The following is a 25,503-nucleotide window of genomic DNA, read 5'->3' on the forward strand; positions in this document are numbered from 1 at the left end:
GCGCCCCCTGCTGTCCATGTGGAACTTCCGTATAAGCAATTACCGAGAAACAAAAAAAAAAAGTTTTATAGTGAAGGAAAAGGATGGCCTTCCTGCGGAGCGCTCCACGCAGGCGTACACGGCGGGCGGATGTAGAGCATGGCAAGCGGATTACAGTCTTTTTTCCATTGCGTACATTTCGTTGGCTGTTGCTTGCTTATTGCAACATTTACTGCAGTAGGAAAGCACTTTCGGAGTGCTCCTCGAGCCCACTGCCTCACTCTTAGGAAGAACCCTGCTGAGCAAGGTATTAGGTAGTCACTCCGGAAAGCTCTGGTGAGTTCTGGCAAATGCGCTGGTTACACAGGCTGCCTTTCCTAAAATGCCTCACTTTGTGGAAGGACCCTTCAGTTAAGTATTGATGAGCAAGATCACCCAAACTGCTGCAGCTGATGTAGCAACAAAAAAGGTAGGGGAGGTCAAAGAGGTCGCTTGTCATGTCTCAGATGGCGTAAAGCATTGTGTGAGATAGGAATCAGTGCCAGCACAAACTCTCAAGCTGCTTGAAGCAGGAAAGCACATGTGCTGTCATCAGCCACCACCATCCCTCCGCATACTTATCATCTGCCTTTCTCTTCCTCTGCCCTGTCAGCCACATCTGTCTCCCACCCTATTTACATACCACATCATTATTGCTGCTGCTGCTTGTTCTGCAAGAAGACTGAACTCTCAAAAGGCTGACACAACTCTCAGATAGGCTGCCAGGCCCACATGTCAGGTTCTGGAGGTTTCTTTATTGGAACCAGGCATTCTGGGAGACAGGAATGACCCTGCGGATTGTCTGTATTGCAAGCAATTTTCAGGTCATCCTACCTCCCCGCAATGCCAGGCTCTAAAGAAGAACTCCTCAGAAGTGGACATTTGAGTCTAGGCACTTACTCGAACTATCTGTGCCAACTTTTTGGCCAACACAACTCTTCAGACAGTTTGGCTGGCTATTAGTTTGCCCCCAACATGATGCAGACAGAAAGAGCAAGAGACAGAGCAGTGGCAAAGGAGTATGGTGGTAGCCAGTCTTCAGAAGACTGGCCCTGGTAAGAATGTTATTGGTGATTCTATTACTATTGTGTCTTTCTCATAAGGTCTTGGTTACAAAATCTCCTTCCAAGAAGGCAGATATTCAATATGGAAAAGTCTGATCTCCAATTACATTTATGCCTACTATATAAAATTAATGGTGCAGGAAATACCTACCCAAAGGAAATGTGACTGCCAAGGCTGCAGCTGTAAATCAGTGTATTCAGGGACGGGAAATTCAATGTCTTTGACACAATTTCCTAAGGAGCCTGGCCTTCGGAGAACTGTATCAAGGTGGGGAGGGTGTTGCAAATATTAGACCATTCAGCTGATTTGGAAGTAAATACTTCACTACTTATTTTTTCTGGAGCAGATGCACATGAATACGTGTGTGCTGGGCAAGTATTTTGAAATGTCATGCACCCTCAAGAACTGTGCGGTGAGTTATCACAATGGGAAATGATACCTGCAGCTTGGCCATTGTTTGAACTGATAGTAAAAGACTGGGCAGATAGCCTATGGGACACATTGTAGTCTGGCATTATGCTCAGACTACATTGATAGTACAGAGGGTAAGTTATAGCTGAAAGCTAGATTGGGCAGGGCTGCTTTCTCGGGTTAGCTGAAAGACTATGCCTATATAAACACTGGAAGAGGACTAAAGGGGGTACATCATGTATCTTAGAGCAGCCACCTCAGTCTAATGCCCTCCAGATGTCTTGGACTACAATTCTCCATCAGGCTCAGACAGCACAACCAGTAGTCACAGACGTGCAGAGTTGTAATCCAAAACGCCTGAAGGCTACCCAAAAAGTCACCATAACCGTCTTCCCTTACAGCTAAAGGAACAAGGAGACTCCGAAGCACTGTTAATGTCAAAGGGAAGGCTGCTTGCCTTTTACAGAAGAAATATTTCTTGGAAATAAAGACAAAAACACGTAACTCATACTTACCACTCTGTCATCTTTTGTACAGCATTATGTCTCTAGGTGGGCTACCCAAATTGTGCTAGCTTGGAAAGTGATGAATAGCAACAATGTCTCACCATTTCAACAGTAGACCTGAATTGCCACTTTAAAATAAGTGTACCAAATTCTTTACCATTTGAAATTTCCCTTCATTGTAATCACTATGCTGTAGAATGGAAAAATGTAGCAATTCCAGAAGCCCTGCCTAAGTGGTGGAAAAGTAGCTGGACAAGGAAAGAAAAGATAAATATTGGTACAACTGGCCCCTCCAGCAGCAGCATTTTCTCTTTTACAGCAAAACTACTTTTTAAGCTCCATCCCCCTCATTACATTAGGATGAGATGAAGTGCTAAAGTACATGAAGAGGCTATTAAAGTAAGGCAGTTGTGGATGGATTCAATTATCATGCAACAGCATAGGTAAGATGTGCATTTTCTACAAATCCAACATACCCTATACTTTACTGTTTCCACTACAGATGGTTATATCAGATCATGAGCAGGGGCTAAATAATACACAGCAGTCCTATAGAATTCTTTGTGGGCTAGCACATTTTCTCAGCAAAAGTAGTTTGCTAGGCTATAGTCAAAATTAAATATACTAGTTTGCATCTGATGAGCAGAAAGTGGTCAGGTCTATGTCATGACACAATGACAAAAACTGTGCCTACAAACATCGAACACAGATGCATTATTTCTAGCAAGTATTTTACCAAGTGTCACCAATTTTATTGTCACTATTTTAATACAAGGTTCCTTAACTGGCTTTCTTGTGTAACCACTCTCAAAAAAGAAAACATTAAACAGGACACTGATTTGTATAGACCAGGAGTAACAAAAGGAGCACTAAACACGGCAATGTGAAACAACATACTTTTGTTACATAAGCACCTTGTGCTCTAAAACTGCTCAAGCAATTTTTTCAGATACCATTTTCATTATGATGTTCTCTAGGTAGTAAGAGGGCCTCAAGATCCAGCTTCAAGTAGGGTGTGAATCTTGTAGTGGACACAGTGTAAAATTAAGGTTCAAGTTTTTGTTTTCCTTTCCCTAATGAAATGCTTTGGAGCAAATTAAGTGCCTAACAGAATGAAATTCTGTAACACTGGCCATCCTTTCACCTACCTCCTCTTCTTACAGATAATAGTTTTTCTCTGACTTTCTCACCAAGAAGTAACTCAAGGCAAAGTGTTGTCCCTTTTCCCAAAAAACATGCATTTCTTTTGTAGGCAGGCTTAAAAAATTAAGGCAATATGGACTGAAATGAAAAGTTATTGGTTTGAAGAGACAGGGTACATCAAACAGGGTTTTCAAAGAGTTGAACTGCTTTAAAAGTAGTATCAAATACTATAATCTTAAGTTCATATAAGTGGATGAGCTGTGCTTTCTCAAGTTAAGTAGAATTTGTGGAAGAAGTCCATTTGTAGGTCACAGTAGAAGAAACACCACATTGCAGGAATGATTTTTAAAAAATAAATGGGAAGTGTAGGGGCTTCAACCTTTTGCCCTTGGTGGGTGTCCCATATCAAGGATAGGCTCCTGCACCTATGATCATAAGAAAAATATGCTACAATTGAAAACAAATGTTCCAAGATTCCTGCATGTAGAAAATGTGCCTCACATGTTTTAGAGCTGGCAAATATATCTCTGCCTCTTGCCTCAGACACAGATCAGAGCAGCTAATACAATAGCGTCTTTGTCCTTCTCTCACACCTGTCAAGAGCTTCAGGCTGTTTGCTTGTTCCTAGACTGCAGGAAGAACAAAATCTGGTTGTACAATCTGTCCACTAATGAGGACTAGAGAAGTGAGTGACATTATTCCATGAGGCGGCAGCACAAAAATGGAAGTCATTCTAATACACCTGATTCAGCAAGTAGCTGAGTATGAGCTTTGCAATCTTGCAAAAAAAATATAGCAAGGAACAACCTTCCAGTTGCAATTAGGGAATTGCCTAAATCTTGAGCCAGTTTGCATGATCAGCACAGTCCAGAATGGCTGATTTAAGCCATGATTGCTCTGCTTGCTCATCTGAATATTTGTTCCATAGCAGAGTTTGCCATGGTTTGCCATGTCATCCAAATCCAGCTTTCAGAGATTTGTTGGAGGGACAAACAACAACAGACTATGGAGGTGCTTAGTTCAGACTGCTGGCTCATCGAGCTCAGTGTCAAACAGTGACTGGCAGTGGCTCTCTTCAGGCACAAATTTTCCAACCCTAGCTGGAATGCTGGGAATTGAGCCTAGGACATTCTGCATTACTAAAGCATATGCTGTACCACTGAGCCACAGACTCTTAATGATATTTTAATGTAGATGCTTAAACAACATTTGGTTGTTTAGAAAGAGCTTCCACTGAAATTTTCTCTCCCCATTATTCATAAAGGTTTAAGTTTCCTTATGCATTCACTTTGGCTTGAGGTGAGGGGGTTATTCTTTTGCTTTGGAAATTTTGTTCTTTATATTATTATTTTCTGATGGTTGTTTAAAGCATTTTGGATTTGGTTTTACTGTATCTATGAAAAAATGTTAACAGACTGCAATGATGTGTGCTAACTACCTGTCCACACATTGTGTCATAACATCACTACCACCACTAAATTAGTCAAGACTTCCTGCTTAGTTGGCCTGGGGGAATGCCTACTTGCCAGTTAAGGGGATGTTTTTTCCTACAAGACAGATTTAATTTGTCTAGTATTAAGAAAAATTAGTCTGGAAATGCTTTAAAATGTAATGCATGAAAACACACACTATAAAACTTATCAGGGTGAGAAATGGTTGCAATTCAACTTCTGTGAAGACACCAGTATTTAATTTTGTAACATAACCAAGGGTTTATTCCACAATATAAACTGCAACATTTGATACAAGCTACCAAAAAAGAAGAAAAAGCCAAAATACAGCTGTGGCCATTACTTTACAGAACTTCCCTGTCTTCTACATCACTAGTCCATCAGTGATACTAGAACCTAAACATTTCCTTTCTGTACATTCACCAATGCTAAAAGCACCAACACGCTGTCAGAATTATAATTCCAGTCACTGAAATCAGACACAGAAGTTATTGCTCAGATAAATAAACCTAGTCTACAAATGAAATTTGGGGAGGGGGGAAATCTAAAATTTTCAAAAACGTTCAGGAGAGTAAACAGGGATTTCTTCAAAAAGAGGAATTATGGGGATTCTTAGTGCAGTGTTTTGCACCCAACAGAGTTGATTAAGTGTGCTGGTAAATTCCAAAGAGGTAATTGAATGCTATACATGAAAAGGTGCATGTTTGATGCCTTCCAAATTGGCGAAAACCCCTGGCTAAACAGTCAGCATTTCAAACCTCAATAACCACAAACAGCTTAAAGGATAAAAATACAAAAGTGTCAAATTGTTTAAAGTTCTGAAAAATGATCCCATGAGGATAGAAGTAGCACCATTTGCAACTTGGCTCTAAAACCAGCCCAGTGGCTTTATGGAGAAATATCTCATCTTCTAGAGTCCTGAATGCTCAACAGGCATTCTACTTTCGATATGGAGAATCTTTTCCAGTACAGCTTGCACAAATATAATCTTCTTTTTCTGCCATCTCTGAAGAAACACCAACACACACTTGATGGAACCACTGGTTGCAACAGCCATCACACTGGACCCAGTCCACCTAGACACAAAAAGCAGACAAGTCTTCAGTGAACAAATAACATGCCACTTACATATCTGATCATTGATGAGTTTTGTACAGCTACATACCTAGCTATCTTATCATCTAGTTCTAGGTACCACACTTTAAGAAAGATGTGGTAAAGTTGGAACAGAATTAGAGGAGAGCACAAGGATGATCAGTGACATGATCATAAATCATATGATTTTTAGAAGAATAGTCACATTAGTCCACTGTATCAAGCAGTAACATTCCAAAGCAACTTAAAAACTATCATTTATTATGGCATATGGTTACAGTGGATAATCCACTGTATTAGATGCATGAAGTGCAGCAATGCACAGCTGTCAGATGTATATATCCACATAGGTATAAAGGAAAAATTTAGGCATTGGAGTTAATACCCATAAAATGTAGAACATACAGGGCTGAAGGAAGAGGGTGTGTTTAGCTTGTGGAAGAGGGGAGGCATGTTAGCACTTTTCGAGGAGGGCACTTGTCCCCTGATGCTCCTGAGGGCAGGTAAGATTTGAGGAGCTTCAGATGGAAAAGGTCATCTGCTGTATATGCTGTAGTTCTAGATGCCCTGAATCAAGCAGAGAATTGGACTTGATGACCAACAAGTTCCTCTCTAACTCTGCATCATGCATTTCGTATATACCATTCCTGCATCTATAGCTCTTTCCCATAATTTACCTCATCACCTTCAGGCTGCAGGCAGCTGACAGCTGGACAAATAGCATCTTCATCATCAGACTCTTCCTGTTCAGAAAAGGACATGTCTGAAAGAAGCAACTGGCTTTCACCAGAGCGCTGAATGTCAAACAGCTTCTCTCTTTCCAGCTTGCTAGTACTCAACTCCTTCAACTGAGTTAATTTCAGTTTTTTCTTCGTGGGAGTTATTTTCCTTACTCTTGCTCTCATTTCACTGCAGAATTCCCCTCTCTCAAAGCGCCTCTTCAGTTTCTTTTCCACAGAACAAATACCATCTCTTTTCCCTCGGCAATCATTCTGCAAGAAACATTAAAATAAGACCATTAAGTACTTATGTAGCTAGTTCTTATATTTCAGTCTGTTAAATAGTGAATGTGTATGCACTGAAATGAGAAGCACAGCTACAGCATAATATTTCAGCTTTGGACAATGTTGAAAGTAATGTGTGCGTTATATTGCTCAAGCAGTTTTTAAGTTATATGGTCATAAAAACCTTGAAAAATATATTTTGTCCTTTCTTAAAGGGCTCAATGAAAGAAAGTTGATTAAAAATGCCTCACAAAATTTGTATGATACAATGGAATTTTTGCAATATTCTAAAGGCACAAGCAGTTCAGAGACAGAAGTATACTATTGCTGAGAAGGGTGCAGGGAAGCAATTCTGGTGAATTTCTATGATGCCATACACTGGCATCATATCTTGGTGATTACCAATGCTAAGGAAAAAATAAAAATTCTATTATGGAGAATGTCTTTATGTGTGCATGGGTACTTTTGGGTGAAAAGAAGATTCCATTTAGACTAAAGCAAATAAACAAACCTTTCCTCCCAAAATATTATTCCTGAGAAGGACCTCATTATTCCAGAGAAGGACCCTCAGCCCCAAATATCTACCTTTTCACTTGCTGGTCCTACTGATGGCTTCTGCTCTGGTTTTGAAATGGAGCTCTGCTTTGTGAATAAGATCTCATATAGTTCTTGTATTTCAGGTAGCGAGACTTGTAGCAACTGGGCTTCCATCATCAGTTCATTCAGCTCTGCACTTAAAGCTACAACGACAAGCACAACATTCTGATCCTCCAGTGTGACAGTTACATAGCTTTAGAATTTCTCTTTCCAAAACACATGTAAAACAAAGGAAAATTTTGTTACACACTCACTGTCTGTCTGAGCCTGCATAAACAAAACTGCTTAATTTTATGTATAGGATTTCATATTCATTAACACTAATAAAGAAAGCATCCTTACCATGTAGGGGAATACAGTTTTGTCCTGTAGAAAAAGGAGAGTGTAAATGTATGGGTCTGTTATTCCAGTCATGAGGCAAAGAGAAAGATGTAGCACCAATTGTCTGTGAAACCTAATTAAAAAGAAGCAATCAACATGATGTGAATTTGAATGATCAGGGTATTAAACACAATTCCTTAGTTTTAGAAAGTTCTGTTATGTAACTTATTTTTCATGAATCCAAATTCTAAAAAGGAACTGGGTGTTTTTCACATAAGTGGACAGATCAGCAGGAACACAATTGAGAGGAAAGCCAGGGGAATGCAGAATGCCCAGCTTTATCTCTGTCTCCAGTAATTTAAGAGAAAGAGCATTATAAAAGCTAGAATTATTAAATATAAAGAAGAACAAGCCATTCTTAAGTATAATCAGCATGGAGAATAATCCTGCCTCAAATTTATACAAAACTGTTAATTAGTAAATCAAGGCTAGCTACTAAATATTATTTTTAACATATTTATCAATCATCTTTCTAATCTACTGAATGCCTACAAAAGCTCCAGAGCAAACTTAATAGTCATGGAATAACTTTTTGACTGGTAACTGGTAAAATAAATAGGAAACAAAAGGTAGGAATAAACTATTTCCATAACAGTTTGATATATAAATACTTAAATTTATGTGTAAATCATCTGGAGTCAGGGGTAAACTATTGCTAGGTAACTTTACACATGAAACCAAGCTACTGAGTATAGTGAAATTCAAGCAGCCAGAATGTGAAGAACTCCAAAAGAAACTTATCAACCCTGAGGAATATGCAGGAAAAAAATAAATGAGGTTTAAGTTTAAAGTGATATACAAAGGGGCAAAAAAGTCCTACCAAAAAATCAATGATGGGAACTAATTTGGCTGCGACTTGAAAAAATAAATTGGGGTTATAAGTTACTAATTGAAAGATGTCGACTCAGTGTATAGCAGTAGTGAAAAAAATTCACATCAGAGTAGATTAATCTTTTTGAAAGTGTCATAGAAATGGAAGAAGGTATAAGAAATGGCAAACAAATTGTTTCCTACTAAACTACTAGTTGGGTCTTTTTAATTTAGAAAAAATGACTAAAATGGAACGTGAAAGTTTTCTAATATTGCATATGATCTGTAGTAGGGATGAACAATTTGGTGCCCTCTAGATATTTTGGTCTACAAGCTCCCTGGCCAGCATAGCCAATAGTGAGAGGACTTGTAGGCCATAATATCTGGAGGATCGTAAGTTGTCTCTTCTGTTCTAAGAGTAGATGGCAATAATTGATTTACTATCTTTCTTTAATATTAGAACTTTGAGTCACTCAGGGAAATTGGCAGTACTACTTCATGTAATACATCATAACTTGCATAGAATTCACTGCCATGAAATATGATGATGATCCCTAGCTTACATGAGTTTAAAAGGACTAGTCAAGAGAAGAGGTCACATAGTAATGATTAACTAGTCAACAGCTATTAATCATAACTTAAAAAGAACCTCCATGTTCAGATACACAGGCCAATAATACCAAATGATGGAATTGCAACACTGGGGAAGAGCTATTGCCTTTATATCTTGACTGTAGGTTTTGCAAAGGCATGACTGGCCACTGAGAAAGGATCCTAAATTAGATGGATAAAAAACAAAACACCTTGGCACTCTAAACATTCCAGCTGCTATGGTTCCTTCTCAAGATGTTTAGTTGTGACACGGCTTCTAGATATACTTCTATCCCACAAGTGTAGCTAAGGGAGTCTCCTGAGCAGATGACAATAAATAATCCCAGGGCAGTCAATGATCATACAGGACAATAATGATCAGTCACAGAATTTAACAGCTCATGTAGGTGTTTCCAAGTTTTCTCAGTACTAATCCTATTTGCACTCCTGTTCTAGCTACTGCATTTCTTGAACGTGACAAAGGAGATACAGGCATGCCCAGAATCAATGTTGTATTCTTTTTAGCATCAGGTTAAATTTATTTTCCAGGTATTTTAATTTTTTTAGCTGACTGACACAGTTTTTATTTCCATCAGTTTTAGTACATTTATGTCTATTGTAATAAAAACCTGACCTTTGTGTATCCTATCCTAAAATCTTCTTTTAGATGATGGTGTAGTCTGTATGTCTTTAAAGTAAATCAGTGTGTTTTTTCCTGATTGAGCAAGGTATTTCTTTATATTGTTATGCATGATATGCCTTTCCTTTGTTGGCAAAAGGCTTTATCACAAAAGGTTAGGAATATGAAACAGGGGGCCAAGAGTTTCATCATCCATGAAGAACATGCCTGGGAATATGCCTGCACTCAGATTTGCTTTGTGACATCACATCCTCCCCACTTATTAAGCTTCTTGAGATTTCATTTTACACAGGTTTCACATGAATACATATTCAAATTGTAAGGTTTGCTCATTTCCTCCAAGAAAAGTACTCAGTTTGGTCCAAGTCTGTCTAAACCCACTGTACCATCAAACAGCTGAGCAAAGAGCACCCAGAAGGCCAGGTACCTGAAGCAAAAGAGCCCCACTGTAACATCCAAGCAAATTAGGCAAGTAGACCAGGGGTCCAGGAGAAAATTACTCATGTCATTCTATGTGACATTTTAGTGAGATGGTTGAAATCGATGACAGGTGTCCATTACTGAAGGAACAAGAACATCCACAACCCAACATACTAGATGATCCTTAGCTAATAATATGTAGATTAATCAAATCTTAAGAATTAGGGAGCAATGTGTTAATAATTTACTGCACTAGCATTTGGTTCAGAGGTGAGATAAACATATAAACTGCTCAGTGCCAAGGAAGTTGCTCAGCTTATCCTAGTGAGCTCACATCAGGAAGTAACTGGAATCTTACCTTACTAGTCTCTTGCAATTGGCCTGCCATGGTTTGCCATCTGCTGTACAGTATCCCTGAGCCCACTTTGTCTTGTATAAGTTTTATATTCCCTGAGGATAACATTTGCTGTGCTCTGTGTTGCCAGTTCACAGTTCTCTCTATCATATAGCGTAAAGCATCTCCCTCAGGCAGTCTCACACGAATACGTTGCAAGGAGGCCAGTAAAGGTAGAATCTTTTCTAAAGGTGGTTTTTCAGATCTGTGGCACTGAGGACAGAGCCACACCCGAGGTTCTTGCAAAGTGCTGGGCACTGAAACACAGCTGGTATGGAAAACCCCTCTGCATAGCTCACACTGTATCATAGGTGCTGCTGGCTCTCTCTGACAGAGACAAACTTTAATCTCCATATCCTGTTCATTAGAGAAGATTTTCTCTTCATTTGTTGCTCTCAGAGTATGCAGGGCTTCCATCTCCTTTAAACGGGCTTCACCAAGTGCAGCCATCTGGAAGCAAATTATATGAAAACATTTTAATTCTTCAGAGAAAAAAAGTTTTTATTTATTTATTTATTTATTTATTAAAACATTTCTATGCCGCCCCTTGCCGAAGCCTCGGGGCGGCTCACAACAAGTTTCTTCAATTGTATATATCTCTAACTCTTCAAGGAAAGCTTGATTTCAGAAAGTAGACCAACAATTGTATTCACAGATACTCCTTTTGAAACTGATGTGCCTGTCCCCATCTCAACTCTCATGAAGTCAGATATTTTACATATATTTGTGAGAGAAAACAAACACACACACACACACACAGCTATACCAGACAAAAAAGTGTTACAACTGCACCTCCATACTAGAGGGAATACAAAAATGGAATAATCATGAAATAAATTAATCTGCTAAGCATATATTTACACACACACATACCGCAGCTACAGTTTCTTTACTCTCAGATAAAGCCCTTTCCAAATCACTCAAACTCTCCAATTTAGTGCTCTTCTTTTTTCCACTTGAGACAGGCTCTTTTAACTTCTTTGTTTTTCTTTTAAATCCCAATGTTCCAATATCACATCTTGGACATAACACCTGATGAAAAGTCAAAACAAACATAATTCGTTCTGGTATAATGCTTCCACAGGTAAATGTAAATTTCTAGAAAAGTAGCAATGTTAATCTGTTGTACTAAAAAAAAGAATAAACTGATTCTATAAGTTCTCACCTATAAAGCCCACACCATCACCATCACCACCACCAAAAATAAGGGGAGCAATACTTTTTAAAGTGCAAAACATTCTTGGAGGTTTGGGAGGATGTAGGTGGAACTTCTAAGTTTTCATCAGTGATCTGATAAACATGCCAGAAATAGAAGTTTGCACATCAATCTCTTTAAATCTTACAGCCACCAGCAGGACAGAAGTCAAACAAACAAACACTGCTTACCTCAAGAAGAGAAAAAGAAGAGCTCTCAGTCAAAAAAGTATTGCTTGCACATTCTTTCCAAGCTTGGACTTCAGCCACTAATGACTCTAGTCTTGGCAAATATTCTAAATGTACTGGAATAGAACGACTTCTTGAGACGAGTTCCACAAGTGTATCTAACACAGGCACACGTCCACCAGCCTAGTGGTGCAGAAACATTAAAGACAAATGCCTTAATGAAGAAAAATGCTATGAAATTGAAGATATACAAATAGATGAATTAAAAATTTTGTGCCAGATGCAAGTGGAGATCCTATCTGTTATAGCTGCAAAATCATCTGAACATAGATGCAATGTTTTTGTCACTAATATGTTCCTTGGTTCCTGCAAGGTTTGCATCTTAAACCCTAAAATATGGTACAGTAACTGAATTGTATTGTTGCAAGGCTCCCATAAGAGGGAAAACACAATTGCACAACCATTAGTAATTTTTACTAGTTGTTGAACACCAGAGACCCCTCTGGAACAAATGAAGTTAAAGTGAAAACAAACTAAGAATATTAATAGCAATGAATAGGTAAGTTTTTCCTACCTGCAAACCCTCTACTTCCTGCAGCCAATCTTTGGCTTTTTTAACAGCATCTTTTAGAGCTATGCCATTTGGAAGATAAGCAGGAATATCTTCTATCTCCTTCATTGCTGCTTCAAGATTACTTAATGACTGTCGTGGTCTTAAAATAAATAAAACATACCTAGTCAAAATGTGGTATCATACTGTTAATCAACAAATAGTGTGAAACTGCTATCTGCCAAAATTGAAAAATATATTGTAATGAACACATAAAAGTTGTCAGCATATGAATTTGAATTCTGGAACTCCAATTGATATATAACTCAGATTCTTGTATTTATTGCAAGTAGATCCTAATCTAGAAGCAAGCCTTCCTCAGTGCAATTAAGCCTTTGTAAGCTGTCCTGAGGCTTGGGCAAAGGACACAGTAAAAATGCTTTTTAATTAATTAATTAATTAATTTAGGGCAAGCCACTGAAGGAGTGGCTGGGATGTATCACTTCAGGCTAAACTCTGAAGATCACATGAATAAATTTTCTTCCATACAAATGAAAACAAAAGGTTATCAAGATAACCTTGCTGGCATACCATTTTTCTATCTGCAAGGAATAACCTTGTACAGAACATTAACTCTTTGGAGCCTTCCAACTCCACCCCACCCCGCAATCAGTTTATTCCAGAACTAAAAACTGGGCTGAATGCTCCCCCCCACCACCCCGAACGCAGATGATTTTGAAAGTTGCAAGTATGAAAATTCTGGATTTGATCTCCAACTGCAAATCATTAGAGCTCCTAGTGGGTACCCTCAGAAGACAAAAATTAAGAATGACAGTGCTAGTGTTGTACTTTACCACTTTCTTCAAAATGGCATACAGTGACAATGGTATTGGCAAGGTTGGATTAGAGATGGCATCCTAATGGCTTTTTGCATGGCTGTTGTTCCAAACATTAAGTCCCCAGATGTTGCTGGACTACAACACCAATCATTACTGGCAATTAGCTATGCTGATTGGGGGTGACAGAAGTTATAGTACACCATCATCTCCATACCATGCAGCTGCAGGTTCTTGTATTGTAACATGGAAGACATGTGAGCCGCCCCGAGGCTTCGGCAAGGGGCGGCATAGAAATGTTTTAATAAATAAATAAATAAATAAATTTTCTTAGAGGTAATTGCAGCAATTTCCAGGAAAAGGTTACTGAATTTTAACTGTCCTTTTACATATACCTGCTCTGTACATATGGTATATAAAATAACTTGAAACAGCTTGGCGTGAAACATTTTATCATTCAACTATTTCTCTTAACAGTTTTTCTTAATTTTATTTCTGACAGGTTCTGTTCAATAAAACTTAACAGGACTGCATTTAGGACTTCATAGATGGAAAATATGGCTACAAAATGTATGTATTATTCAACTTATATGTGTGTGTGTGTGTGTATTATTCAACTTATCCTGAATAAGTAACAGAATTTTTTGTTAATAAGAAATCATTCCCATTTGTAACTAACGTTTAAGTGCATGTAACTGCATCCTATTTCTTAATTCAAGTTCTCTCTAGTTCAGCTCCCACAGCAGCCCAGCCAGAAGTTTACAGAAACTCCCCAAGCAGGGCATGAGGGCATTAGCCCATTTCTATTGTTAGGGAACATCTAAACCTATTGAATGTCAATAACTGATAATCAGAGGTTTGCTGCCTCTGATGCTGGAGAATAGTGCCATAAGGATTTAGTAGCGACTGATAGCCTTAGCATCCATGAAATAACCTTACACAGTAATCCCTTTTAAAGTGTTCTGAGCTGGTGGCAACTACCACAACTTGTGACAATAAATTCTATGGTAATTATGCACTTTACTTCCTTTTTTCCATCCTGAATTTCTCACTATTTGTTTCACTGAATTAGCTTGGGTTCTGTCATTATGGAAGGGGAATAATTACTTGTATGTCTACTTTCTTCATGTCATGCATAATTTTACACTGCTCAATCATGTTTTTTTTTTGCCTAAGTAAACTACCAAAATATCGTAACCTTTCTTTTGTGGGGGCTGCTCCAGCTCTCTGACAATTTTGCACCTTTTGCGTTGTTTTCCCTACCTTTCTTTGTTGATCTTACTTTGTACGCTCTTTGGGAGCAGGTACTTGTCTATGTATGCCTATGAAAATATAAGGCAATGTGTACACTTGACTTAATTAAAACTTAATTCTACCACAACCACCATCCATATTTAGTAATAATGATTGCTTTAAAGTATCTTAACAAAAAGAATGAAGAAATAAATGATATACTGAAGTATTAAAAATGAAAAAATCAACTTTTTCTGTAATCAAAAGTATAATCTTATTTTGTTTTCTGAGCACATACTAGTATATACACCATCTTTTGCCTAATTTTTTGTGCAAGCTGAAAAATACATTTATTATCTGAAAACATTAAACAGTAACTGCATTTGTTTTGAAAGAAAAAGAGTCAGCTTCTACCTGGCTTTTATCAGGGTTCTAGCTTTGTCATCCCAGTGTTCAGATACTGTTAAGAGTTCTTGCAATCTAGCCATTGCTTTCTCAACTGCAGAATGAGGAGCTAATCCAACTCCAGAATCTATGAGTCTTCTCATATCATCCAGCGTGAGAGAATGTTGATCCAAGCAAACCTGCTGTACATCTTCTAGCCAACGTGCTTGTTCTAGGCGTATCCGTAATTCACCTAACTGAGGAAGATCAACATCAAAGTCAAAACTGACATCCAAGAGTTCCTGTAGTTCTGAAGCACTGGGAATTTCTTCAGAGAGAAGTTTTTGGCTATACTTCTGGAAGTCTTCCACACGATTAAGTAGATCCTGAAATTGAAACAGTAAAGTACATCAAAACCTGAAAACTCTCACACCAGAATTGAAGCTTTCTGCACCAGAAAACTCCCACACCAGAATTGAAGCTTTGTAACACATGCACAACCAGCAGCTGGCAACTCTATTAATTTTTATAACTGGGTTCACATGAATGACAACCCACTGTCAGTGATTTGCTGTGGTGGGTTGTTGTGTTGTGTGAATCTAGACTGATTCCTCCAGAGTGGTTTGTTTTGCAGCAACAATCCACCCTGCCAACCCATGGCTTGTTTTAGAGGTGGTTTGATCCACACTGAATGGTTGTGTCATCCAAACCCCAGCAACTCTCCCTATACTGATTGTGCAAAACAGCAAGTGAGCTACTCAGCAAGAGGAGCAGAACTCCCTTACTACTTTCACTGAACTCACCCAGGTCACTGCCAGTGACAGCCCCTGCACCAAGTGCCTAAACTGGCACTTTGTGGAGTGGCCATCCTTGGTTTGTTGTCCCCACTGCAATTGTGACTGCTTTTGCAGTTGCTCCAGCTTCCCCACACTGCAGTTTTTTCAGAAATTGTTTTTCTCAATCTCTGCAGGGACAGCCTGTGACAACCCCTCCAAAGTGCCCATGTGGCAAACTGAAGCAGCAATTCCTGTTTACCATCTTCTTTTGTGTTCTGAAGCATACACAATGAAATATACGCAATGCTTTCACTAACGTTTTAAAAGAAATTCAGGGGCAATCAGGATTTGGAGCTGTGCAAATGCACAACTTGAAGCACTTAAGACTTGAAGCCTTGCCTGGTCAATATCTTGGTAAGTGCCTGTTGCCAAAGCAGCAGCAAGCAACTATGGGCATTGACAAAGCTGGACTTCAATCATATTGCTTTGTTTCACTTGACAGCTTTTAAACAGTGAGCTGTCAAGCACAAAGCAAAGGTTCGAGAAGATACTTACTTGTGAAATCACCCATTTTGCAGAAGGATCCTCTTAAGTTTTAATATGAAGCTGAATTATTTTCACTGTCCTTCATCTTTTCCTCCCTAGATGCTTAGAAAAGTGCAGCCTACTCCATTTATGGCAGCTGTAAGGGTTTCTCTTAAAACTGGGTTTTTGACAAGGCTAAACAGGATCTTTTGACAAGGCGTGGGTGTATATTCTTACCATTGTGCTAGGCTTAACTGAACTCAAATTTATACATAAACAAAAGAAGAAATATTCTCATTGTATTTGATGCCAAAGTGCAGGGAGGTGCCAAAGTGCACTTCTAGCTGGCCAACCTGATGTGGCCCAAGGTGCTCCTGCCTGCATGCTTTTTCAAAACCTTCAATCAATGCACAGAACTAAGGCCTGTATTTTAATTTATCAGCACCAATACTAACTATCAGTAACATAAGTACAGAAACCTTTTCATACATGTTAGTCTGAAATTCTATTAATGCTTCTAGGATGTATATTCTAGTGAATTAACTTTTGAGGAAATACATCTAGGATTAGATTGTTTTCTCACTTTTTATAGGTATTTGAGTTGTATCCCACTTTTTTCTTTTAAAGAACTCAAAGTGGCTTAAGATCATTCTTCTCCTGTTCTCCATCTTATCCCCACAATAACAACCCTGTGAGGTAGGTTTGTGACTGGCCCAAAGTCACCCAGATGGCTCTATGGCTGAGCAGGAACTACAACCCCAATCCCCTGAGTCCCAGTCCTGCACTGTTAACCATTACACCACAGTTATGAGCAATTTTCTCACCAAACAGAACCACAGTGACATCCATTTCTCTATCCAAATTCTTTAATATTTGGAAATCTAAAAAGCTCTTTTTATCGAAAAACAATATCAACAACAACAACAAACAACCCTTCCACCTCCAAGTGCTCTGAATTACCTTCAGCAACGTTGTTTGACTGAGGACACATGGCAAAGCATAGAGCTGTCTAACAAATAACCGGAGTTCATTTACAGTAAGCTGATTTTGAGATTTTCCTCCTCCAGACCGATATCTGTAATTACACAGACATGCTCATATACTACTAAAATTTTTACAATCCCAAATTTCAATTATTTGTATAATCTGTAGTAAACTGAAAGAATGTATTTGAGGGTTTTCTCTGCCCTTCAATAAGCTAGCATGGATAACTTTTGTCAGTACTTTTCTAACTCTTATTTAACCTTCACATAAATGACCAAATAAAACCTTATCACACTCAAACCAGCTGTTAAAGAATGTCTAGCAAGGCCAGCTCCAGGTTGTTACAGACTGTGGACATCAGGCTGTCTGTGGTCAGCTTCATCACCTCCATTGTGATGGCCAGGAAATGTGAAATAGAAATGGGAGATGCTAGCAGTGGCTTCCGTGAAGCCACAGTGGAAATGACTCCCTTGTAATTCCTTTTAGTGACCTGAAGGAAAAAGGCAGCATCCAGACCAAAAATAAAATAAAATACAAGGCCAAATCCTACAAGGTGCTGAAGCGTAAAAACATCAAAATGGCTCTGTTTGACAAAGTTTAAAATGAATCCTACTGAGGAAGCCGAAGTACACCTCAGCATAACAACAGACAAAGGCTTATGCCCCACAACAGAAAGAACAGCTCTAACAGTGCCTAGTAATAAGTCTTCCAAAAATGTAGGAAAAAAGCCAGACTATAAAGCATGTGCACTAATGCATATGGGAAACAAGCTTAGTAGTCCTATAGAGAGCATCTGGATTGATATAAATGGAGCAAGGAATAAAAAGAACATGATGGTTGGAGTAAATTACTGACCATCCAGTCAAGGAGAAGATGAGGATGAAAAGCAAATTGCAAATGTTTCAAGAAGGCATAGTGTAGTAGTTATGGGAGACCTCCAATTTCCCTGTTATCTGTTAAGAGACAAATTTTTATTTTGCCAAACATGGTCCCTCCAAGAAATTTCTAAAACATATTGCTGAAAACTTTCCCCTACAGAAAATAGAAAAGGGAACTAGAAGAATGGCTATCCTTGACTTAATTCTAACCAACAGTGAAGACCTAATGGACAAAGGGCAGTTATAGGAACTCTAGAGAAAAGTGACTGTGCCGTATCTGGATTTTTGATTCTTAAGAAGACAAGAATGAGGAGAGATATGATAGTACTTTTCAAGTACTTGGAAAGTTGTCACATAGAGGGAGGCCAGGAACTATTCTCAATCATTCCAAAGTGCTGGATCAGACCAAGGACCTATCCAGTCTAAGCAGCCTGTTTTTCATAATGGCTAACCAAATGACAATGAGAAGCCCACAAACAAGATAGCAGCACAACAGCTCTCTCTGACTGTTGTTCCTTAATTTTATTCTTCAACTCAGACAACAAAAGTATCTAAGTCCTATACCAATATCAGTGTTAGAGAAAATGCGTACTCCTTCAACCAGCTCATCTATCAATAAAGCAATGGAAGGAGGTAATATGGAACAGAGCATAGAGGCCTTCAGTGTGGAGAAACAGCAATCCATGGTCTCAAGCACCTTCTCCCAAAGAAGAGCTTGCAAGCATGAAGCTTTTCTTTCTTCAGCATTCCCATGTAAAGGCCTAACAGCAGTGGCATGAGTCCATAACCTATGTCTCATCCAAAAACAAGAGGCAAAATGAAGACAATGTCTGACCAGAAGAGGTACACTGATAAAAAAAAAGCTGTCTCACATTCACATTTCAAAGGTGTTTAAGAAAAAAAGCAATTTTAAGAATAAAACAGTAAAATGTGCAGAATGAAAACAAGAACAGAAAGACAGAAAAAACAACAAACTTAAAGTGTATTTATTTTTTCTAGGTAATAGGCATTGTTTGATGCACCTGTTAAGGCAGTCAAAAGGGACCTGAGTAGCAAAGAAACTATGCTTTCTTTACAGTGTGTCCAGGAGGTGGGTTGGGAACCCACCAAACTTTTCTCTGGCTTTACAAGTTTTCCAAGTAGCTTTTGCTCTGGTATGGAATTCATGTTTGTGACTGCACAGAGATGACAAACCTTTCCTTGTAGGAAAGCTGCTCTAAAACCTTGAGTATTCTGGTTACCCTTTTCTGTGTCTTTTTAGCTCATTTATAAGTTCATCATAAACTTGGCCATATCACTGCTCGCTCCAATTTTCTGAGGGAGTGTTTCTTCATATTAAATGTACTATGTATTGCCTAAATTGTTTGTGAATTGTTGTTAAAAATGTAACTATGTCTTGCTTTAAGAATTTAATTTCCTTCTGGCCTCACTGTGTACAATTCCACATGGTCCCATACAAATACTCTCTGTGTTTCTGTGTGTGTGTGTGTGTGTTTGCACATACATGTACAGATAGACACATACAGATAATTCTGTATGCAATCTGATGAAGTAGGATCTTATCCATAAAAGCTAATGCTGTAATAAATTGGTAGTCATTGAGGTGTTCAGTTTTCAACATTATGCACAATACTTTTTCAAGTGTAATGATTCTTTCTGAGATACAACAAACATTTCTTGTCTCCCTCTGGAAAGAGAGAAACTACTCTCCTCAAGAAATTCCACATTCAGGAAACAAGTGACTACTGCCTCTGAAAAATAGCTGTTTCACTTGAAACACAGAAGTGCAAAAATTAAAAACTGGAGTACTTTTCTAAATAAATTGTAAGATTTTCTTCAGTGTCAGTTATTTAATTGTCATTGTTTCTTTTTAGCTTCAGCCTTCCCTGGTGCAATTTCCAGAACTAAAAGGAACCCAAGAAAATTACACTCTATTCCTGCAGACATTCCTCCCTGTAATATAGATAGCTGTATTAAAAAAACACTTAAACATGACCAAACAAATGTAGGTAACTCAGCATAGCCTTTTTAGCATATTATGCTAGATTTTTGTATATAGGCATTCTTTTTGCAGGAAAATCTATTTCAACACTTAGAGAAAACTGAGAGGCATAATGGGGTTTCTTAATGAACTTAATGAACTCTAGAGGAATTCAAATCTAAAACACATAGAAAATATACCTGGTTTGTCTTTTGCCATTAAGCAGCTGCTGTGCAACTGAAGCACATTTTTCTGCATCCTGTGTCACTAAACGGAGATGCCGCAGTAAGTCATTATCTGGAAACTTCTTCATTTCAGATTCTTCAATTAAAGCTTTGAAACTCATGAGACCTGTAGGAAAGTAACAATTTTTGGTAAATAAAATAATACAGCACACCATTCTGGATCTATTTTTATTACAAATTCCTGCACTTTCATATGAGGTTGCCCTGCTTTATCCAGTTCAAATTTAAAGTACACTGACTTGGGCATAAGTTCTAATGCTGAGCAAACATGCTATTAATTTGATAATGTTGTGTTATAATACAAAACAGAAGTTAACAGATACATACTTCTTTTATTATTAAGTTTCGCTTCCAAAGCTTCATTGACATTAGAAGCCCATTCATTGTAGGATTCTGCCCGCAATTTAAGTGCATTCATCATTGGGTAAAGTTCATCTATTGTATATCGATATCTGGAAATAGTACAGAATTCAAACAATTTATTTACAGCTTTGACATTCCAAGTGAAATATTCTGGCATTGCTTGAATAGTAAATGGCATTGCTGTGAAAATTTTCCAATCCAGCTGTGAACTCCAAACAACTTTTATTAATACATGTCAGAAACTAGGAAAAGGCCAAGGCCAAAACAGAGCCTGCTAAAATGGAAAATTCAGAGAGAAGGCCTATCACTGCCCCTGAACACGAAACACACCCACAGCACCCCTTCATCCTAGGAACAGTTCTGCTCTATTATTATATTTCAAAATTAATTTATTCACTATGGGAAGTTGGTAGACAAACTTTGTTTAATCTTCTAAAATATTCTAATTGACTTTATAGCCCCTAGACATTCTTTAGGGTCCTTAGGATTCCCAGCTCTGAGGTCAGAAATACCACTTTGACCATGGTGTTGAGAACTAGAGCTCTGACTCCCCTCCTCCACTGCCTTGCAGCCAGAATAGAAAATGTGCCAGCTTTTTTACAGAGCTGGAAAAGGGTTCTCAGAGGGATTAAAGGAAGCATGGAGGATGTGAGGAGGGAAGGGAACTGGGGTGGCCAGGCTACTAGGTATCCTGCAGCTGTTCCATCCCCCCCCCCACTCCAAGACATTCTAGTTTGCCAGGTGAAAAAGTCGATCTCTCAAAACTGCAAAGCAATATGAACAGGGAAACAAATACCACCTCTACTAATCCCCTAGTTCTGTACTTGGGACCCATAAGTTTCATGGATATCTCAACAGGATTTCACCTTTCAGGTGTTCAGAATTTCTATTACATATCAGACATAACATTGGGCATCTGGAAGTCAGAAAAAGCTATAGAATACATACTTATTTAGAAATATTTCTACTTGTCCGAATATAACAAAAGCTTACCCCATTTTATATTGGTAAGTAGGACATGTACAGAGATCCTCTACATGATATAGGCATACCAGCAAGTCAGGGTTACAAGAACAGTAGACTGCAGACATATAGCAAGTGGTTTTACATTTTATGCACTGTCGTTCATCATCAGGCAAGATTTCCAAATTAATTCTCTCTGATTCAGTAACTCCCTGTAAAAAAAACAAACAAGTCATTTTATAACAGAGGTAGGAAACTTTTGGAGCTGTAGACACATTGGACATTTGAGAAACTGTCCTGTACACAACCATAAAATGGCTGCCATTGGTGGGCATGGCTAGTCACAAAGGACAAATAATCTGCCCAGAGGCATTACCAGGAAATTAAACTAGAGGTTTCTACTACACTTTGAAGTAATCCAAGCTGCCAATAAGAACATATAATTTTTAAAATAAAAATTATAAAAACTAGAGTAACTTTCTGGGCACCAGTTTTAGGGGGTACATTGATGCCTGCAGGCAACATATGTTTAACAGGATAGTTAACAAACCTATCCACACATGTAGTTTCCACTGATGTCACGAGGTGCCACCCAGATAAAATCAGGCATGATCAAGTTCCATATTAAAAATGCATTTTGAACAGTTGCATTTTGAATCAACTGTTCCTAACACAAGGGCATCAATCAAATAGCTATCTAAAAAGGTAACTACTTCACCAAAAGCTCAAAATAAACAATAAAGAAGAAGAAAAAATGTTTTGATGGCTAAATTTTGTTACTCTTCCACATATGGAAAACTAGTCAGAGTATTGTATTGGTTAGAGTGTTGGAAAGTGGACCTGGGAGATGCAGGTTCTAGTTCCCATTCAGCCGTGAAGTTCACTGGGTGATTTTGGGCTAGTCATTCACTCTCAGCCTAACCTTCCTCACAGGGTTGTAGTTGTGAGGATAAAACAGAGCTATGTATGCTAGCTTTGGTTCCTCACAAGAAGGAAAAAGATATAAATACAATGTCATTGTTGTTGTCGTCATCATCATCATCATCTAATATTATGTAAGACCCCAGTCTGGTTAGGAGTACAGGACATTCAGATACATAGTTCTTCGTAAAATGAAGTGTTTAAAAAGTATCCCATTACTCAAGTTCAAAAAAAGCTTACCAGTTTACACACAGCCTCCCGTAAAGCCTTTTCATCTTCAATCATAATAGCCATATCTTTCTCAACAGTAGAAGCTACCACTACATCAAGTGTCTCTGCTTTGGCAGCCATTCTACATATCATCTCATCATGAGAAAACACACAATACCGGTTTAATAAGCGATAGTGCTCCACACACTGGCGACCCAATGGCAACTTTAAAGAAAGACAGAAAATGAAAGTTTCTTATTGTTCTGTAAGAGAATGGGGGGATTAAAGTTACAGGTTCTTGCAAATGACTGTTAAAAATGCAGCTCACTTTACTCCTGCAAAAAAGAATTCAACTTTAAAGGACTACACAATGCTATATACCTGCCTGGACCCTAAGATCTGGAGCACAGGTCCTCCCTTCAGGAGACCTTCTTTGACGGAGATCAGAAGAGTGGTTACCTGGAGAAGGGCCTTCTTTGCAGCAGCACCCTGGCTATGGAATGGGCTCTTCAGAGAGTTGTGCCTGGCACCAACACTTTTTTCATTTCAGCACCAGGCCAAACCCTTTTTATTTTCCTAGCATTTTAAAATTTAGCATTGTTTTTTTTTTAAATTATGTATTATTGTGATGCTGTGTCTTATTTATGTTATTGCCATCCTGAGACAGTGTAAAGGGTGGGATACAAATTTTTTAAAATAAATAAATGCAATTTTGAAGCATGTAATTATAACCAGAAACTTTGCAGTGTATTTCCACCTGTACAAAGGTCTCAACTATTCACTGCAATTAGATTAGTTTTACATGTTCTGTGAGAAATCCATGTGGTTTACATGGATTTCATATGTGCAATAAAATCCTTCTGCAGAACATTGGCTCAGGAAAATGTAAATATAAAATATATACAAAATATAAAATTTGTCAAAGCTGGACACCATAAAGATAAACATGGGGATGGACACAGCAGTCTTGAAGGAAGCAGGGCAAGACAGGGAATCATGGAAAGCACTAATTCATAGAGTGGCCAAGGGTCAGACATGACTTAATGGTTGACAATGACGACTATAAAATTTGTGTATGTTTAGAATGGAATCCATTTTTTAAGCTTAGGTGAGGAAGCTTTTACATAATATGAGAGATCTCTAAAATCTGATTTCCGTTTTTAAAAAACTCTGAAATCAGAAAACATTTATCTCTGGGCTTAGCTTCTTTAGTGGATGAGGTGCATTTCATATAGTAAATAAAACAATCCACATTTTGAGTTGACACACATTCCTGAAAGTGTTTTCTAGGTTAAACAAAACAAAGATTGTATTCTCCAGTAAAATGTTCATAACATATAAAACATACCCAATCGACAGTACAGAAATTTACAGCTTCAGCAAAGTTGAAACCTTGATTAAAACCACTATGGTAGGCTCTCGGAAATGTAATCACAAATTCACCAGCACATTGGTTGGTTCGGTAAATCTAGAAGAAAACAAAGCCAGTATGTAAGAAATTAAGATTGCTAGCCTTTGTTTTTAGGAACACAAGAGCAGCCTGCCTACATTAGATGACAAGTCCACATAGTTTAGCATATGTGTTTCAACACTGACCAACAGTACGTTGCCTGGAGGCTCGTAAGCAGAGCACAAAGGAAACTTCCCTGCTTTACTGGTTTCCTCAACATTTGGTATCCACAGGTATGATGCACTCATTTCATTCTGACAACTGATAGATAATGACAGCCCTAACTTCTAGGAATTATTTGATCCTTCTTTAAAAGCTACCTATGACTGTTATCTTCATCATCAGTTATAAATGTTTACAGTATGAGCTAGTTATTAAGATACATCAATGCTAACAAGCCCATTGATTCAGTCGCCTCACTAGCATCTGACCTATAGTGGGGCCAGATAACAAGTGTCATCGGATACTCTGACCTCTCAGTGGGAAGAGGTTGCTCCCTGGACATAAGCTTGCATTTAGGTTGAGGGTATAAGAACAGAAACCATCACAGTGGTATGTTCATCCTGAGAGAGGGCAGGCTGTGTCCTGAGTGCAGCATTTCATCTTGTCCCAAGGTATCTTATACCCTGTATTATATGATGCCCCATCAACACCAGAGGCCTGTCTCCAAAAACATGGAACTGGGCCTGGAGGTAATTCAGTGGCTGTTTAATCTAGTGTTGCTCCACCCAAATTAGTGCAGAAGTCAAAGCAGTCTATGAATTTCACATTTAAGGGAGTTAGAAGCCCACCCCCTCTAACTTTAGAAATTCACTGGTCATACTGCATTTGTGCAAGTATGTCAAGTTTTTTAATTGGGAAAATTAAGCTCAAGATTTAAAATCAAGCTTCTGATTAACAAGAATGTATTTTATCTCCCTCTGTGTTCAATCAGTATGCAGAATATATCATAAAGACTGATCAAAGGAAGGAATGAAAATTGGTGGAAGATCCATTAATAAGATATGCTAAAAGCACTGTATTAGTTGCAGAAAGCAGCAATGAACTGAAATGACTCCTAATGGAAGTGAAAGAAGTGCAAAAGCAGGACCGCAGCTGAACATCAAGGAAACAATAGTCACGACTACAGAACTTTACTGTTAACAACAAAGAAATCAAAATTGTGAAAGATTTTGAATACCCTGACTCAATCATCAACTCAAATGGACATGCAGCCAGGGAATCTGAAGAAGATTGAGACTTGGAAGGGCAACAACGAAGGTACTAGAAAAGTTCATCAAGTGTAAGGATGTTTC

The 25,503-nt window shown here is 38.3% G+C and overlaps 1 protein-coding gene and 1 long non-coding RNA gene across 4 annotated transcripts in view; one reads left to right on the plus strand and one right to left on the minus strand.

Moving 5' to 3' along the window:
• The first annotated feature begins 212 nt into the window (after positions 1–212).
• Positions 213–25,261, plus strand: LOC123032034. Its single transcript, XR_006416436.1, has 4 exons — positions 213–315; positions 13,798–13,865; positions 24,284–24,441; positions 25,143–25,261. It is a non-coding gene; the product is annotated as an uncharacterized LOC123032034 (long non-coding RNA).
• The window catches only part of KDM5B (lysine demethylase 5B), a 73,379-nt gene continuing 52,706 nt past the window's right edge, over positions 4,831–25,503 (minus strand). For all 3 annotated transcript variants that reach the window (XM_044447654.1, XM_044447653.1, XM_044447652.1), the window contains 15 exons: positions 24,107–24,226; positions 22,789–22,983; positions 21,658–21,839; positions 20,629–20,753; positions 20,257–20,407; positions 17,174–17,288; positions 14,943–15,298; positions 12,484–12,622; positions 11,913–12,092; positions 11,400–11,558; positions 10,491–10,976; positions 7,633–7,744; positions 7,279–7,433; positions 6,367–6,681; positions 4,831–5,670 (listed from right to left, as the gene is read on the minus strand). In XM_044447654.1, coding sequence (XP_044303589.1) covers positions 5,533–5,670; positions 6,367–6,681; positions 7,279–7,433; positions 7,633–7,744; positions 10,491–10,976; positions 11,400–11,558; positions 11,913–12,092; positions 12,484–12,622; positions 14,943–15,298; positions 17,174–17,288; positions 20,257–20,407; positions 20,629–20,753; positions 21,658–21,839; positions 22,789–22,983; positions 24,107–24,226 — 2,928 coding nt within the window. In that variant the 3' untranslated portion in view covers positions 4,831–5,532. The remainder of the gene's footprint in view (positions 5,671–6,366; positions 6,682–7,278; positions 7,434–7,632; positions 7,745–10,490; positions 10,977–11,399; positions 11,559–11,912; positions 12,093–12,483; positions 12,623–14,942; positions 15,299–17,173; positions 17,289–20,256; positions 20,408–20,628; positions 20,754–21,657; positions 21,840–22,788; positions 22,984–24,106; positions 24,227–25,503) is intronic.

This window comes from Varanus komodoensis, unplaced genomic scaffold (genome assembly GCF_004798865.1).
Source record: "Varanus komodoensis strain SLA01 unplaced genomic scaffold, ASM479886v1 scaffold52, whole genome shotgun sequence".
NCBI classification, from domain to species: Eukaryota; Metazoa; Chordata; class Lepidosauria; order Squamata; family Varanidae; genus Varanus; species Varanus komodoensis.